General features: G+C 42.9%; 1 protein-coding gene across 3 annotated transcripts in view; it reads right to left on the bottom strand.

Annotated features, from left to right (window-relative positions):
* The window catches only part of ANO6 (anoctamin 6), a 204,375-nt gene that overhangs the window by 32,706 nt on the left and 154,586 nt on the right, over positions 1–17,083 (bottom strand). For all 3 annotated transcript variants that reach the window (XM_082850797.1, XM_082850798.1, XM_082850799.1), the window contains 3 exons: positions 8,224–8,366; positions 5,992–6,069; positions 873–1,098 (listed from right to left, as the gene is read on the bottom strand). In XM_082850797.1, coding sequence (XP_082706923.1) covers positions 873–1,098; positions 5,992–6,069; positions 8,224–8,366 — 447 coding nt within the window. The remainder of the gene's footprint in view (positions 1–872; positions 1,099–5,991; positions 6,070–8,223; positions 8,367–17,083) is intronic.

Genomic DNA, 17,083 nt, shown 5'->3' with positions numbered 1-17,083 from the left:
TTGTAAGAGTTTCTCCCCCATGAACACAATGTCCGACAAGGCAGAAAACAGTCAACTTTTCCTTAAAATTTATAAGCACAATGATATCAAATAGGCAAGAACTGTCTTCTTTCAACGTAAGACAGAAAATTAAAGTTGAACAGCCTGCTAATTGATATTCTCTTGTCCTCCTGAACTGCAATAAGGTAGGCCTGTTGAAGAAAACAAACAAAACACGGGGCAACTTGCTAGAAGCATCTGGGGAAGACAAAACAGGTCATCCTTCTAGTTTAGAATTTAAATCTGTCTTATCATTTTCAGAAGATGACCACTCCAAAGATGACCATTTGGAGAATGACCCAGCCAAATGCAGCATGTGGGAAGCACTTAACTTTGGCTACTAAGCAGCTGCCTGGGATACAAGCCAGAGAGAAGAAACCTTTATTATAAAAGCCAGAGCTGATGAGAATGGAGCTATATTAATATGAACAGCGTGGGGGGAAGACACGTAACACTGTGATTGCTTGTCCTCTCAGCAATGCAGGAGCAGATCTGCCACTGGAACCATGACCCTCTTCCACTTGTTTGCAATAAAGAGACCATTTACTTTCAACAATAGGGTACATGATCTAATGTAACTGAAAATATTATTCAGCACTGATCTGTTTACATAGAGCTTGGGCTTTATAATGATCGTCTTTGCTTTGTCCCTTTTACTAATGCAAAGCAGGAGATAATTCATTTCTCGTACAGGCTGGAGAAAATATGTTTACACTTGAAAGTTTCTAAAAATGGTAACATACTGGAATTGAAATGCCTAAAACATAGTCTCTATTTTTACCTGATTCTAAAAATGGCTTAGACATCACGCTATATATATAGCAGGACCTTACCAAAGTTAGTAATCATGATTGCCACTTTCTCATATATGATGTTCAGGATCATGATGATGATAAAGCTGATGAGGGAAGCGGTGATGGACGTGGCCATCTGTGGAGTCAGATACTTCTGGATTGGGTCTGTTCCATTAAGGTTTTTGGGAAGTTTTGCAGAAAATACAATGAACACTGAGAGCCTGTAGACGATGATCCCGATAACTGAAGCAATGATCAAAAGGATCTGAAAACACAATAAACACAGCAGCATGAGACTCACAAATGATTATACTTTTACACTTAAAAACTGGCCCCATGCTCAAATGGACAACATGCATTGTGAAGTGATGTAAATCTCACATAAATGCCACAAGAGAGGTGAAAATCAAGCACGTTAAATTTCAAAGAAAGGAGAAGAAATGATGGCAGTCAAAAGAACTGGTGCGGGCTTCCCTGGTGGCGCAGCGGTTGAGACTCCGCCTGCCGATGCAGGGGACACGGGTTCGTGCCCCGGTCCGGGAAGATCCCACATGCCGCGGAGCAGCTGGGCCCGTGAGCCATGGCCGCTGAGCCTGCGCGTCCGGAGCCTGTGCTCCGCAACGGGAGAGGCCACAGCAGTGAGAGGCCCGCGTACCTCAAAAAAAAAAAAAAAAAAAAAAGAGTTGGTACACCCACTAATGGAAGATATTAACAGCAGGAGCAGCTGTGAGCAGGGAATGAGAGGGTCTGTGGGAACTCTGTACTTCCTGTGAATTTTTCTGTAAACCCAAAAGTGCTCTAAAAAAGAAGGCCTAATAAAAAGGGGGTGGGGAGAGAGAGAGAGAGAGAGGGAGGGAGAGGGAGAAAGAGAAAGAGAGAGAGAGAGAGAGAGAGAGATGGAGAGGGAGGGAGGGAGGGAGAGAGAGAATCTTCAGATGGGGTAAAAATGGAGTAACTGGTAGCATGTTCTGGTAGAAGAAAAAAGTCTGATAGCAGAACCAGTGAAAACATCCCTTTGTAGAATAATAATTATGGAATTATTTAGGTTATGAATGAGTGGGTTTTGCTCATTTGTAATCCATTAAGAGGATATGTTTCCTTCCAACAGAGCACCTATTACTGACTCAGGGGTCAGCATGTGCTGGCTGTTGTCTTCGTTCCCGCAGCTGAGGAGATTCTGAACAGGACCAGTGAAGCTGCAGAGATGCCCCAAGGTCACTACTGGAAATGGCAGCAGGCAGGTCTCTGATGATAAACACTTCACACACTTTTCGTACTCGGATCTTGAGACCTTAAACTGGCAGTTACTTATACCTACACTTGCACAGGATTCATTTTCCTTGTCTACTGTAGTTTTGACTGCATAGCCCCAAGGTCAGTGGGGGTGTGTGAAACATAATCTGCGTGTGACTGGTAGGGTTTCACTTCCTTACTAGGCAGGTTTTCTCTGGCCACTGAACAAGGTACATCAAAGGTCCCATTTTTAAACTGCTTTCCTTACATCTACCTTCTTGGACACACTCCAGAAGCATGTATTCAATGTCTCCGATGGCTCGTGATGACTGCCGTGATAGAGAAAGCTACAAAGAATATGAATTTCAGTACCAAGCAAATCACGTCATGCTGTTTACAGTCACAGAGGGAGGCTGGTTGCCACCTGCGGAGGGCAGTAGAGGGAGTGATCCACAAGCATGGCCGGACTTCCGCGTTCGAATCCCAGCTCCACCGCTAGCTGGGGGGACCTTGTGCAAATTACTTAGCCTTTGGGGGTTTCAATTTCCTCACCCATATAATGAGGGGATAGTAAAAGCAACTGATTTACAGGATTATTGTGAGGCTTCAATGAGTTACTACAGGTAAAAACAATTAGGACATTAAGCCCTGGCACATGAAAAGTACTATCTAAATATTAGCTATGATTATGGTGACCAAAGTGTTAAAAAGATGTCTTTCTTACTTTTTAAGCTATCAGTTTGTAGAGAAAGCATTATATTTGCTCCTTTAATCTCTCTCATTGTCTCCTTTTCTTCACAGTTAAGGCTTCATACTTGTGAAAGGAATGACACTGTGTGTGTGTGTGTGTGTGTGTGTGTGTGTGTGTGTGTGTATGATTAGATGTGAAAATTAATTAAGGCTGAGAAAAATGTATTAGAGAAGGTATATCAAGTCTTCCTCTCATCATAACACATTCAGGCCATTTAAATATTGATAGTATATATATATTTTAAAACTCTGCTAGTAATTTTTTAAATTACATATTAAGTAATCATAATAGGTAAGATTCTTTAATGCTTACTATTGTTTCAGCACACATATATTTTTTAAATCCTCACAACCATCCTGTGAGGTAGGTAGTATTCTCTTTTTACAGATGAGGAAATAGAGCTACACACAGATGAAGCTATTTGTCCCAAACTAAGCAACTAGTAAGTGAGAGAACTGAGATACTCAGAGTCCAAAGATACACAAACCTTTAGATGGCACTGCCCCCTACGTGGCTTATGAAATGAATTCTAATTCATTTCAGAACTTTTACAAACTTGACGTGTTTCCATTTTTCTTCAGAGCACTTAATGGGTTCAATATTTCTTAGGAGACAGGAAAACTTTTCATTCTCCTTCCTCAAGTTGCTTACATATCCTCTTTTCTGATCATAACTTTAATATACGCTCGTTAGAGAAAATCTGAAAGTACCTGGTAGTGGACACTGATTGCTTTTGCTGCCCTGGATCTGTCCCCTGTCTTAGAAGAGGACCTAGATTTTGCTTTAGGGTAAATAATCTCCCTTCTATTTTTAGTCCAGTGGTTTGGGCTCGACTGCCCCACCCTCCCCAGGGCTCCAGATGTAGATCCCAATTGGTTTGAGACAAACAGGTGTCTCATCCTATTGGCCTCAGCACCTGATTCAAGGATTGGCAAATAACCTATTAAGAACCACCAAGGGGCTTCCCTGGTAGCGCAGTGGTTGAGAGTCTGCCTGCCGATGCAGGGGACATGGGTTCGTGCCCCGGTCCGGGAAGATCCCACATGCTGCGGAGCGGCTGGGCCCGTGAGCCATGGCCGCTGAGCCTGCGCGTCCGGAGCCTGTGCTCCGCAACGGGAGAGGCCACAGCAGTGAGAGGCCCGCGTACTGCAAAAAAAAAAAAAAAAAAAAAAAAGAGCCACCAACATGTGAGGAGATATGTGCTAGTGCCCATGTGAAAGACGAGCTTCCTCTGTCAACAGGGGATGCTGCTAAAAGAGACCTTTCTTGGCTTGGATGTGATGTGAGATCTGGAAAACTGCAGCCATCTTGCACCCATGAGGGATGCCTAGAAGCACCATGCTGGGACACCACTGGACACAGAGTGAAGACAGAACAAAACCAGCCTTGACATCATCTGGGCTACAGTATCTATTCTTGACTGAAGTCATACCTCAGACATGAGATTTTCAGTTACAGGAACCAAGAAATCTCACCCATCCCCATTTTTTGGTTGTTGTTTAAACCAATTGGAGATTGATTTTCTGTCACCTACAATTGAAAGACTCCAACTATCAAAATGAAGAATAAAAATAGGAAAAAAATGCATCTATACATAGGTGTAATTCCTTCAGAACTATGCATTGTTTTCATATAAAAAATATTTCACATATTAATTTTATTCTTAAGCCTATCATAATCATGACATTTTTACATGTCATAAAATATTTTCGTGGACATACTTTTTCATGGCTGCACAATATTCTACTGTATGAAGGGTTGGAAGGAGGACATTTTGGCTGAGGTTTTATATATATAAATATAGTATGTATAATTAATATTTATATAACATTTATATATAAACAAAAATATTATATATGTATTATATATGTGTGTATATATATATATGTCTGACTTTTACTTGCCATTTTGAATTACTTCCTGATTAAAAGTTTTTAAAAGCTGGCTTAGTGGATTAAAGCATATGAATATTTCTGACTTCTGACATGTGCTGCCAGGCTGCTTTCTAAGAAGGCTGGCGCAGTGTAAAAGTCCAACAGCACAGGTATGGGAGTACGATGACACTTCAGCCTTACAAACACAGAGGCTTATCACTTGACAGGTGAAAAATTGTATTTCACTGTAATGTGCACTGATTTAATTACCACTGAGGTTTGACATCTGCCACAATATTTTGTCCCTTTCTGAATGTGTATTCATCTTCTCTGCCTTCTCAGCTCCTGAGATTTTTGGTGTTGTCTTAGAAGTGCTCTGAAGTCTTTCCGTACTGAAGGAATTAGCCCTTTGCCCTTTTTGTTAACAAATATTTCCTCTGGTGTTTTGTTTAAACTTAGGACACTTTTGATGTATGGAAATCTTTAAATGCTTTCCTCTGAAACTTCTTCCACATCTAGAGATTGTATATTCATCAAGATTTATTTCTAGTTTTTCATGGTATTACTTTTTAAAATGTTTTTTAATGTTTCTGGCATTTATCACAGTATGTGGTTCATAGAATGATTTCAATCTTTTCTTTTTTCCCAAATAGCTAACGAGTGTTCCATTACCATTTATTGAATGATCTTTACTTATCTCCCTGATTTGTAATGCCTGCCTTTTCATATACTAAATTATTAGTGAGTCCATATCTGGGCTTCATGTCCTGTTCTCTAAGCTGGCTGTTCTTGAGCTAATAAAACTCTCATTACATTACTTATTGCATTACTAGTATGATTTTATTCATAATAAACCCAAAACTAATTTCATAAGTTGATATTTTAGAAACATTGTCTTTTTGTCTAGAATCATTTGTTTAAGGCCTCTTTTATGTCTTTCAGTAGTTTTTATGTTTTTTTTAATAGCTCCTATTATCTTTTTGTTACGGTTATTCCTAGACGTTTTATATTAGTTGTTACTCTTGGCAATTTTAGAATTCTTGATGCCTCCCATCTGGTCTCCTCATCAGAAACTTGAAAATCCTGAACCACAGATCTGATTTAAACAAACGAGGTGAAAGGAGCTCGAAGAGCCACGGGCAGCAGAAGATATTGTGAAACCTTGAGAGTTGCTCCATGTGGTGGCTGAGCTGTTCTCTGGAAACAATCTTCTCTATGAAACTACACAGTTTCCAGCTCGACTTTCAGTTTTCCCAACATATAAAATTAGATAGTAGAAAAATCTGTGGCAGATTCTTACCCAGAAAAAGACAGCACTGGCACAGAGGGTTATACGTATACACTTTCCCCAGGTGGTGAAGGGAATACGCTCTTCTTCCTAATTAAAAAAAAAAAAGAAGTTTAGTCAATCAAGGGATTCCTCCAATGAAATGATTTTTCTCCTAATTGGTCACTGAATCCTAGGCTTAATTTTTAAAAACAATTAGTTTTCAGACACAGCCTCCTTACTCATACTTGCATGTTTGCTTGTTAACAATTTTAGGCATACATACAGCAAAACGTGTTCAGTGTTCATTTTCGTAATAGTTTTTGAAAATGCAAATGTGAATAATAAACTGTTTATCTGCCACGATCTGAGTTCAGGAGTCTGGGTATCTGACAATACCATTCCTGAACTTGTCTTAGATTTTAGAAGTGACTGCAGTGAGAACCCAGAGTCTGTACAGGACAGAAAGTTTCACAGATGTCTGCAAGTACTAGGGAGCCAATGTGTGTTTTCTGGTTGACCTTTGGGTATATTAGGTATAACTCTGAATTTTTAGAGTTTCCATTTTATAGTTTATGTGAATATATGAAATAAATGAAATCAACAGTGTGATTATAGCTGCAAACAGGGACATGGCATTTACTCTCTGCTGGGTGCTATTCTAAGTAGGTTCTATCTATTAACTCAATCAATCCTTCCCACAATCATATGAGGAAGCAACTTTCTTATTCCTGTGTCATAGCTGGGGAAACTACGGCACAGAGAACCTAACAAGTTGTCCAAGATCACTCAGCTAGTAACTTGCTGTGTTCAGATGTGAATTCAGGCAGTTTTGTTCCCAAGGCCTCACCACCACACCGCTGGCCTCTCTAGACACTGAGGATGTGTTCTCAATCAAGGTAAGATGAGAAAGAAGGATAAGGAGAAATGAACCTTCATCTTCAATTTTTTAACAAGCAATGTTACAAGGGAAATTTAACTTATTAGTTGGCAATTTTAAATTTAAAATGGACAGATTTAAATTTCCAAAATGTCTTTTCTTCAGTATGTTGCCAATAACATAAGCTTTTGTTTTTCAGTATTCAAAAACGTTATGAACATCTGATTTTGTCTAAGTTTCAGCTTTCATTATGTACAATCTTTTACCAACACGTGCTTTGACCCCCATCTTTCGTCATAAACAATGGGAACGATTCATAATGGGGATTATTTAAAACTTGTTACATTGTAAAAGACAAATGTCGCTTTCTGTTGGGTAACTGAACCTCATTTTTTTCCATTTATAAAATGAGGAGGTTGAACTGCTCCCTCCAGACCCTTTTACTGCCAACATTCTGTAAATCTGTGAGTCAATTTATGAAGTCTATGGTTGGAGACATTTTCAGATGCTTTTGATAAAAGCATTTTCTTTCCAAGAGTTATTCATATTTAAAACCTACTGTCCTTATGCTGATGACTACAAGTACAATTAGCTCCAGATTTTCTGTGTTGATGGAAAGAGGCAATAATGCAGATGATTTAAAAAAATTGTCTTTCACTGGCTTGGGAATGTTTATACAAAGACATTATATAGTTTTATTTTTTAATTCTGCAGCAGCAGTAACAGCAGCAAATTTACCTTTCCAATTAGATAAAATGCCTAGCATGGGGCCTGACTATAGTTTGGCCTCAACAGATGTTTCCCTTCTTCATCCTTTCTCTGATTTTAGGATAAGAGTCACCCTACTCTGTGCACGTACCAACCAGAAGGGGGAGCAGTGACCGAGGCGTCGTGCAAGACAAAGGAGCTAGTCTCCGATGAAAAGGTGGCTGTAATAATGAAGGACCATGTGAAACACTGAGAATCAACTATGAAAACCAATGTCTTTCCTTCTACATCCATGTCATAGAGTCTAATTTTTATTGGTACTATGAAAGGACACGAATCAACGCATCTTTTCTTATACATTTATGTCAGAGGTTTTTAATTTTTTTCATTTTTATTGTTATTATGAAAGAAGGGACCACATTTATTGCCTGTGCCTACGGTTCTTAGCAGTGCTCCTTCACTTTGGCTGTACATTAAAAATCACCAGAGCAGCTTAAAAAATTCCTGTGCCAGAAGGCACCCCAGGCCACTGAGTACCATCAGAGTACATAGCAACAGAAGCCAGGCGTCAATATTTTTTAAGCGCCCGCCCCTACTCCGTGATTCCAGTGTGCAGTCAAGGTTGAGAACCCCTGCAATACACAGACTGAATTGCATCTAGATAACATACTCTTTACCTGAGTGATCTCATTTATCACCACATGCGTACACCGTGCCTCATATTCTGGCCGGGCTTGTTCTTCCTGCTGTAACTCGACAGTGTCCCATTCGTACTCAAGTTCTGCCTGGCGCCGCTTCCAAAACTCCAAAAACAAGGTAACTACCAAAGAGAGAACAGCATCATGTGGGTCTTCAGTGATGACTGATGCTTCAGAAATCTGTACTGAATACTACTAATTATCCACAACACTTGTGTATATGGTCAATAAAATCTAATTTTACTTATTTATAGGCGATACTAGTATTTAAAAGAGAGAAAAATGAGTTAATGCTTTTTTTAAAAGGAAAATGTTGATAATTTATTCAACTTGTGGAAACAGACTATAGGTCATGGGAAGGGTGGTAATGGGATGGCCAGAAGGCATCTGATTGTGTCTACTGCTAAAGCATCCGCTCCTAGCACATTATTGCCAACAAAACAACACAAGCAACTATTATAATTCAAAGCAGTTCATGGTCCACCCTTTAGTCTGCTCCTCCTTGCATCCCTCTCCCTCTCTTCCTTCCAAAGGGCTTGGGGGTGCAGGGATGAGAATGCTTCAGTGGTCCCCAAATCTTTGTTTTCCACCACCCAAGTCACCCCAATTAAAACAACATTCTTAAATGTGGAAAACGTATTTTTCTCAATCTTGTGTAAAGTATGGATAAAATAATTTTTAGAAATCATTATTTTTCAAGATTTGTAACTTCAAATACTAGACAAAAACAACATTAAATGTTCATTGAAAATGTGGTTTCAGGGTAAATCCCCTAGGCCCTTCTTCCAATCAGACTGATACCCCTAAGCGCTTCCTATATAGAAATTCTGGAATAAACACTGTTCCATCCACAAATATTTTTGAGTCTCTACTATGTGCTGAGAATAAAGAGAAAAAAAGATATGGTCCCTGCTTCAAGGAGCTCCTAGGTGTATAGGAATTACAGTGAAGTGATAGTTACAGTGGACTTTTAAGACAGCTGTGATCAAAGTAAGCAAGAGGTGCTCTGGGCACACAGAGCCACAATGTAACAAGGCTGTCTCAGAGGAGGGGACCACTGGGGTGAGCTGTGCGATGCCTTAGAGCTGATCAGGTGAAAGTGGAATGTTAAGGCCATTTCCCCTTAGGGAGCCGTGCGTGCAAAGGCAAGAGACCAAAGAGACCCAGGTACTTTCCAAGAGCTGCAAACAGACTGGAAGGGAGCACAGGGTGTGGTGAGGCGGGTGGGACAGCCAGGTGGAGAGATGGCAGGGGCACATCACGAAGGACTCTGTGTGCCTTAAAGGCGGAGGAGACATTGAAGGAAGTCGAGAAAGAGACTAGAGGCAGGGAGACCTACTGGCAGGTCCACGATGACGCCTGCTTCAGCTGGGAGGTGAGAGAAGATGGCGTTTTAGCAGGTTGACAGATTGCACGCAGGTGTGATGGAAGGGGGCGAAAGAGGTCAAGGATGCCCGCCAGCTTTCTGGCTTTGGCGATGTCCTAAATTCTAGTGCCATTCCCTGAAATCAGAAGGGCAGGGAGAGGAGCAAGCCTGAGAGAGAAGATTACTGATTTGGTTCTGATCAGCTGCCTGTGGGCCACAGGGGAGATACCCGGTAGGCAGGTCAAAGTCTAGAACTCCAGAGAAAGATCTAGGCTGAGCCGAGACTTTTTCCTGTTTCCAGTGGTAACTGGAGCATGCATGAGTGGATGAGCTCACTAAAGGAGCTACGGAGGGGTAGTTCTCACCCTGCCTGCACGTGAAGCACTGAGAGCTTTTGAAAAATACTGAGCCCAGGCACCACCCCCGAGATTCTGATTTTATTGGTCTGGAGTGGGCCTGTGTATTGTTTTTTGTTTTTGGAAAGCTCTACTGAGCAGTCAGGGCTGTGAATCAACCTGCAGAGAACAGGGAGCCTTTGAGTGCGGAGCAAAGACCAGCTGCCCTGAAATCCTGCAGACCCCGCTGCAGGCAGCCCGAGACATGGGAGAAAGCTCGGGATGGGCCCTGAGGAACATGAACGCAATGCTCCCAGACGGCAAGGACAATGGAAATGCTCAAAGCACCCACTTCCCAGAGATAATCTGGACTTTGGAATCAAGTTCGAATTCTGGTTCTGACAATCATTAGATGTAAGACTACTGGTTAAAGTGCTTCAACTTCCTGAGCCCCTGTTGCCTGCCCACCCCCCCCACCCCCGCCATGGAAAATGGGGGAAATAGAACCTACCTCATAGGCTGTTGTGAGCTTAATGACACAACATCTGTAAAGGCCCTCATGACCCTCTGAGGTAACTATTATTACTATCCCCATTTTGGACACCAAGAAACAGAGGCACAGAAAACTTCAAATACTTGCCCGAGATAAGGATTGAGGTATCAAACCAAGGCATCCTTGGCTCCAGAGCCCGAGCCCTTCTTACGATGCGGCACTGCCCAAGCCACCTGCTCCATAACTTGCTTTCCGTGGGCTCTGCCCCGTGGCACCCACTCTGCTGAGATGCCATCACTGCGTGCCTGCCCAGCGTCTGATTCCAACACTGCTCCTCCAGGACACAATGCTAGTAACTGTCCTCCATCCCACCACTGTCTCTGTGGGTACACTAACCCTCACGACGGCACTGCTGTGACTACCTGCTGTTCAGAAGCAAGTAGAGGCGGCAGCTCAGCTTTCTGCCATAGACGCTGCTGTCAGTGGATGCAAAGAGCACAGTTAGTGGGGGAGGCCACTTCTTGTCTCCTACTTGGCGGGGGAACTGGAAGGCAGCTAGTCCCCCTGTGGAACTTTGAAACCCAGTGTGGGAGTTATGTGAGGCTTCCTGGCCTCTTTACATAGGAATGATGTCCAGCCCCCAAGAGCCCCCCAAGTTGCAGTTGACACTGTCATCCACTGGCCCCATCAGGGAGCGGAGGTGATGGCCTGTAGTCCACCAAGTTCCACCTCCTTGCATGACAGCTACAGGGGGATGAATTAACACTGGAGAGTGAAAGCTACAAAGCCCTTGGGTATTATTTCCTGACACTCTCAGGTCACCCAAATGTTCCAAATCCTCTAAGTAAACAACTTTAAAGAGAAACCGCACTGACTCATCTGTCAGACCTCTGACAGCAGGACTGACTTGGCTTCTCCTGCTTTCAGGACGGGCCTCTTTCCCCTTCTGTGGGGGCTTCCCAAAATGAAACAGCCTGTTCCTTATTTACGGGTAAGAGAGCATTTGTGACTCCTGACCAGAACCTTCAAAAATAGACCTCTGGGCTTCCCTGGTGGCGCAGTGGTTGAGAGTCTGCCTGCTGATGCAGGGGACACGGGTTCGTGCCCCGGTCCGGGAAGATCCCACATGCCGCGGAGTGGCTGGGCCCGTGAGCCATGGCCGCTGAGCCTGTGCGTCTGGAGCCTGTGCTCCTCAACGGGAGAGGCCACATCAGTGAGAGGCCCGCGTACCACAAAAAAAAAAAAAAAAAAAAAAAAAATAGCCCTCTTTGTGGGAATGGAAGCATGGTGCCACAGCTCAGCTACCCTACAGCCTCATCGAGCCAAGACCATAGCCAACACAAGGGGCCCCTGCTGGTGAGTGTTCAGTATGGAGAGTGATGCCTGCACCACTGAGAACCTGCCCAGCCATTCAGGCCCTTGCCTCTATCCAGGGGGAAATGAAGCATCCACGGAAGGAAAGCCTTGAGGGCAGCAGGTAACTATGGACCAAGCTGCATCTGGCTGTTCTTGCTTCCCACCTGACCCATGCTGGCTGCATGGGCAGATACTCTGAAAAGAGACCCCTGCTTGGGGGAATGAGCCAACTCTCCTTGGGCTGCATATGAAGCGGCACAGTATACACAGGAAGCCACCCACTTACCAAAGTCCCCTAGGCTCACATCTCCTTGATAAATACCATGCATCCCCATCAAAGAGAAGACCCCTACTTTTTAATTTACTTGAGAATTCTACTGCCAACATTGCCTTACCCCTTCCACCCATGAAGTTCTTTCCACTCTGTGTCCCCCCTCTGCAACTATGAAATCAGTCCAATGCTAGTGTATATTCTGTCCGCAAGGGCACACTTTATTCCCTATGCTGACCTCAACTTGTGCGCTTCAAAATGGATAGCACTCATGCACCCTGACCTATATTTGCTTCCGCGTTTGTTGTTTATCATGCCCACTAGAATGTCACCTTCTTGAGGGCAGGGATTTGGTATCGTTCCCAGGGGAAACACTAGCACACAGCAGGCACTTGAATAAGTATTAGCTAAATGAATGTACTGTGGGAAGTCATCCCAGGGACTGGAGGACCTCCATCACCTGGGACGCCTGAAGGATGGAATCATCCACTCGGAGGGCCCAGCTGATTCCCACTGCTCCCTGCTATCTGACCATCCACTGTCCACCACACTCTGCTCCGCCAGTCACGTGGGCCTGGATGAGCGGAGATGAGAATGTGGCTGTTGATGGGTAAGGTTGCGGCAGCTCTAGCCCCTTGACTGCTGGGAGTTACTCAGGATAGACAGACTGAGGAACCATCATGCATACCGTCCTACCCCACAACTCACTCAAAGCACTAGGACTGCACATCAGAGGAAACCACTGGCCCTTTCCAAACTAAAGAAGTGGGTGTCTTTCCATTAATAGCCTCTTTATGAGCCCAGCCTGGAAAAAGCTTTCTAAAGCCACTCTGGATACCTTCCTTGTGTTTCTGTAATCCCTCTAAATTCTGTCATTTTAATTGAAATATTAGACATACAGATGTTTTTGAAATTTTTATTGATTTTCAATGAAGAAAATCCTCAATTTCCTCCTCTGCTAAGTAAAGAAAATTACTTTTCACTTTATTAAAAAAAAGCAGCTTACTTTCACGAATTTGTATCTTCAAACGTATCTATTTTTAAAAGAATTTGTGATGCAAGACATGAAAGTCCGTCTGTGTTTTGGCACCTACAGGTAGGCAGAGATGAAACAAACAGGACTGATCTCATGAGGCTGGAAGGCTGGGGCTTTCTTATTCCTGTTACAGAAAGAAGAGTCTGTACCTGTATAGGTGAGGTAGGACCAAGGATGTGGAACCATCATTTTCCAACCCATTTTTCAGAACCCCGCACAAGGCAGTGCAATTATATCAAATAAATATTTCTGCATCCTTCTAAAAGTTTGCTACAACTTTATTACTATACATTGCATTTTGTCATTGATCTAAACACTGATGACAACCAAATTATTTGCAGAACTCTTATTCTGTGCTTGTCACTTTTTGTCTCTGGGGACCTCAGGTAATTTGCCTAATCTGCCTGAGTGTCATTTTCCACATCTTTAAAATGGGAGTGTAACAGCCATTTATATGTTCAGTATCTATCTAGCAACAGTATCAACAGGAGATGATTTATGAAAATCAAACTACTCTTCTCACAAAAAGCAACAGAAAAAATTCTAATCAGTGCTATAGGGGAGGAACAGCGGTACCTTTCCCCTTCCTCCCCGAACTTGAACATAAAGGGTAAAATGACTGCTTTTACCAAATCCTGAAATTGAGGAGTTCTGAGTGGGAGGTGATATAACTGCCATGCAACATAGAAATGGCCTGGTGAAACATAATCATTGGGTAAGCAAATCCTCGAAACCTTGAAGGGCACAAACCCTGGGAGCTGTAGGAATGGGTGGGAGTTGCTCAGTTCCTCATTTCACAGAGCCAAGAACTTTGCAGGGTCCGTGAAAGACACTGAGGGCCTAGCATAACCACCCAATGTTCTGGAGTATTCCTGGGCTACATGGCTGCTGACTCAGTGCTGTGCGTCCCAGAGTGAAAGCACTGGGACCTGGGGTGACTGTGCATGATGCCGGACAGGAATTTCCTGTTCTGCACCTTTTGCTTTCTCTCTCTTCCTGCAATAAAACAACTGGCCGGACTCCAGTGGGGAACTCCGCACTTATATTCTCTGGCAAGCCACACACCAGGCAGCTCTAGCTGACTGGTGAGAGACGGGACTCCTATACGAATATATAATAAGAGAGAAGGCTGCCTAGGACCTTGGGAATCAAAACCAGCTTGTTCTCTTAATCAGGACATTAAACAGCTAAAGAAAATATGCATCAGATGAAGAAGATTCCCAATACACAGCGTTGGTGGTTGTATCCAGCAATGTCTAAGGACGAGGCACACCCTGGTAGATGGGAGCATTCTGGCTGCCTTGAGAGTTTGCTGCTGAAGGGCTGAGACATTTTATTGGGCCTTGAAACTAGTCAGCCCTCTTCACTCACAAAGGCAGACAAGGCAGATGAGCTTGCTCAGCCTGTATTCTAGCTTCCTAATGGAAAGACTATGAGATGGAAAATACATTTCTCAGGAAAAACAACAAGACTGTACTGTATAGCACAGGGAACTATATTCAATATCCTGTGATGAACCATAATGGAAAAGAATATTAAAAAAATGTGGGCTTCCCTGGTGGCACAGGGGTTGAGAGTCTGCCTGCCGATGCAGGGGACGCGGGTTCGTGCCCCGGTCCGGGAAGATCCCACATGCCGCGGAGCGGCTGGGCCCGTGAGCCATGGCCGCTGAGCCTGCGCGTCCGGAGCCTGTGCTCCGCAACGGGAGAGGCCACAACAGTGAGAGGCCCGTGTAACCGCAAAAAGAAAAAAAATATGCCCATCATATGCATCTGTGTGTCACTTAAATCAGAAATGCAGCTGAATGGAAGCAAGGGTGGTTACAGACACTGTGTTATTTTGCTGGTATGGATGCAGCCGGAGAAGCAGAGACCTCAAACTAACAGTCGCAAGAGTCATTTTCTGATCTCCAAGTGCAGCTGGTTAGGGTGAAGGCTTCCTGAAATCCCCCCACTCCTCCTTATGAGCCAGTGGTCTGGTAAATCTCTAGGCCCAGCCTAGAACTCAAAGGTGAAAATTAAAAATTGCAATCATGCAGCCAAAAGGCTGGCAGGGAGCATTAGGCAGAAGTAGGTAAGAAACAACAAGGAATGGGGAGGGAGGATACGTTCAGAGCCTTTACTTCAATCGTGGTTAGTTGGTGTTTAGGATTTTAGGAGTCAGTGTGAGTAGATGGAATGCTTTGGCCTACAAGGGGGGATATTTTTCAAGTAAGTCCATGATTTGTGCTATATTTATTATAAAAGGTTTTCTACCCTCAACTTTCTAGGGAGCAGAAAAATACTCTGCCACATACATCTGGGCACAAAGGAGATGCTGCAGGAATATGATGATGGTGATATGAAAAAACTTCAGTTCTGCAATTGCAGGCTTTCTGTAATGAGGTTCACAGCAGTAGTTCTCATAAGGCAGAGGTAACAAGAAAAGCAATATCAGGCATTTAAAATAAAGACTTCATCATACATACATATCCTTAAAGATACATATATGGTGCTACGAGCAGGGCCGAAATGTTTTCTGCATTCTACCATCTGATGAAATAAAAGCAGCGGCTCAGTATGCCTGTCAGTTCTATAAACATGGTGTAGTTAACGATCACAGAAAGCAGGGTGGGCTAGGGACCTTGAAGTTCTTCTTTCCAGTGCCAAAGTTAGTATTTTTTGCTTTATTTTAAAAGTCTCTTTTAATTAGGGCTATCAGCATCCATTAGTATATGGAGTTCAATAGATGTGTTAGAATTTTATAGATTATGAACCAGTGCTGAGACTGAGGTTTAGGCAATAGTTAAAAGTGACCCCACCAAAAAAAAAAAAAAAAAAAAAAAAAAAGTGACCCCACCCAAGTGTTGGGCACCCACCCTCTTACCGGGGATTAAAAAAAAAAAGATTATTTTACAGTGGAGGAGTACAGAGAATCTTAATATATGACTTTGATCTTTAGTCTCCCATGTGTCAAATATTAGCTAGTGTTTGGCCTCCAGCCAAAACATGCTAAATGTCTGAACGACAGAGTGACTTATTAGGTAAGTTTGGCCTCCTTAGAGTTTATGCAGCAGTGGCAACTAATACCTCTTAAAAGTGTCCAAAATAATTGGCCTGTCTGTTCTGTGATTCATTTGGGGACCCTTCATAGGCACAACCACTGCAAAATAGAAATATCACCGAGGACACCTGTAAACAGCTGTATCTATACGTGAGTTGCATGTGTTGATGTGTTGTCTTCTCCAAAATAAAAGACTTGGTTCTGTTTCTTCCCCCAACTCTCTACACCCTGAACACTATTTCCCCCTTGACTTACACAATGAAATTGGAAATGCATTTATCTTGGAAAGTGGACATTTTTTCTTCTATGGTAAAACAGTTACATCAATTAAACATGTGAAAGTCTGTATTTAAATAAAATGATAATTGCCTCATTACATTAATGAGGCTATTCAAAATAAATAATATATAGTATTAAACCTTCTATAAACAAATTATATTCTTTAGGATCATATCTGTTCTATTTATTAAACAGAATGTTACTATTATAAGAGTAGCAGCACATACCCATATAGAAGTGTATAAAGAAGAAAGCTTACCTGTAATCCTTGTGTTGCTGCTTTTCCCGAACCCCAAACCCTTGAAAGTCAGGTTGGATCACAGCTATGAGGGTTATTACAATAATGGCTCCCAGTGAATCATGCCCCTGTGTATCCAGCCCTTGAGCAGTCCTCCCACCTCCTCATATTGTTGTTGGGTTGACCATGACTTGCTTTGGTTGATGGAACATTTGCAAACTTGATGCAAACACAGGCTTAAAAAATGCCTGGAGTGCGCTTCTCCTGTCTTGCTTCTCTTTGGAACCCTAAACTTCCATGTGAAGAATCCTGGGCCAGCCCACTGGAGGATGGGACACCATGTAGACCCAGAGGAGGTAGCCCAGCTGAGCCCCACAGACCAACCCCTCCTGGCGAACTATGCCTGGAGAATCTCCCAGCTGA

This window comes from Leucopleurus acutus, assembly GCF_964270905.1.
Source record: "Leucopleurus acutus genome assembly, chromosome: 11".
In the NCBI taxonomy this organism is placed as follows: Eukaryota; Metazoa; Chordata; class Mammalia; order Artiodactyla; family Delphinidae; genus Leucopleurus; species Leucopleurus acutus.
The sequence above is the reverse complement of the archived record's forward strand: the minus strand, read 5'-3'. Positions and strand labels throughout refer to the sequence as shown.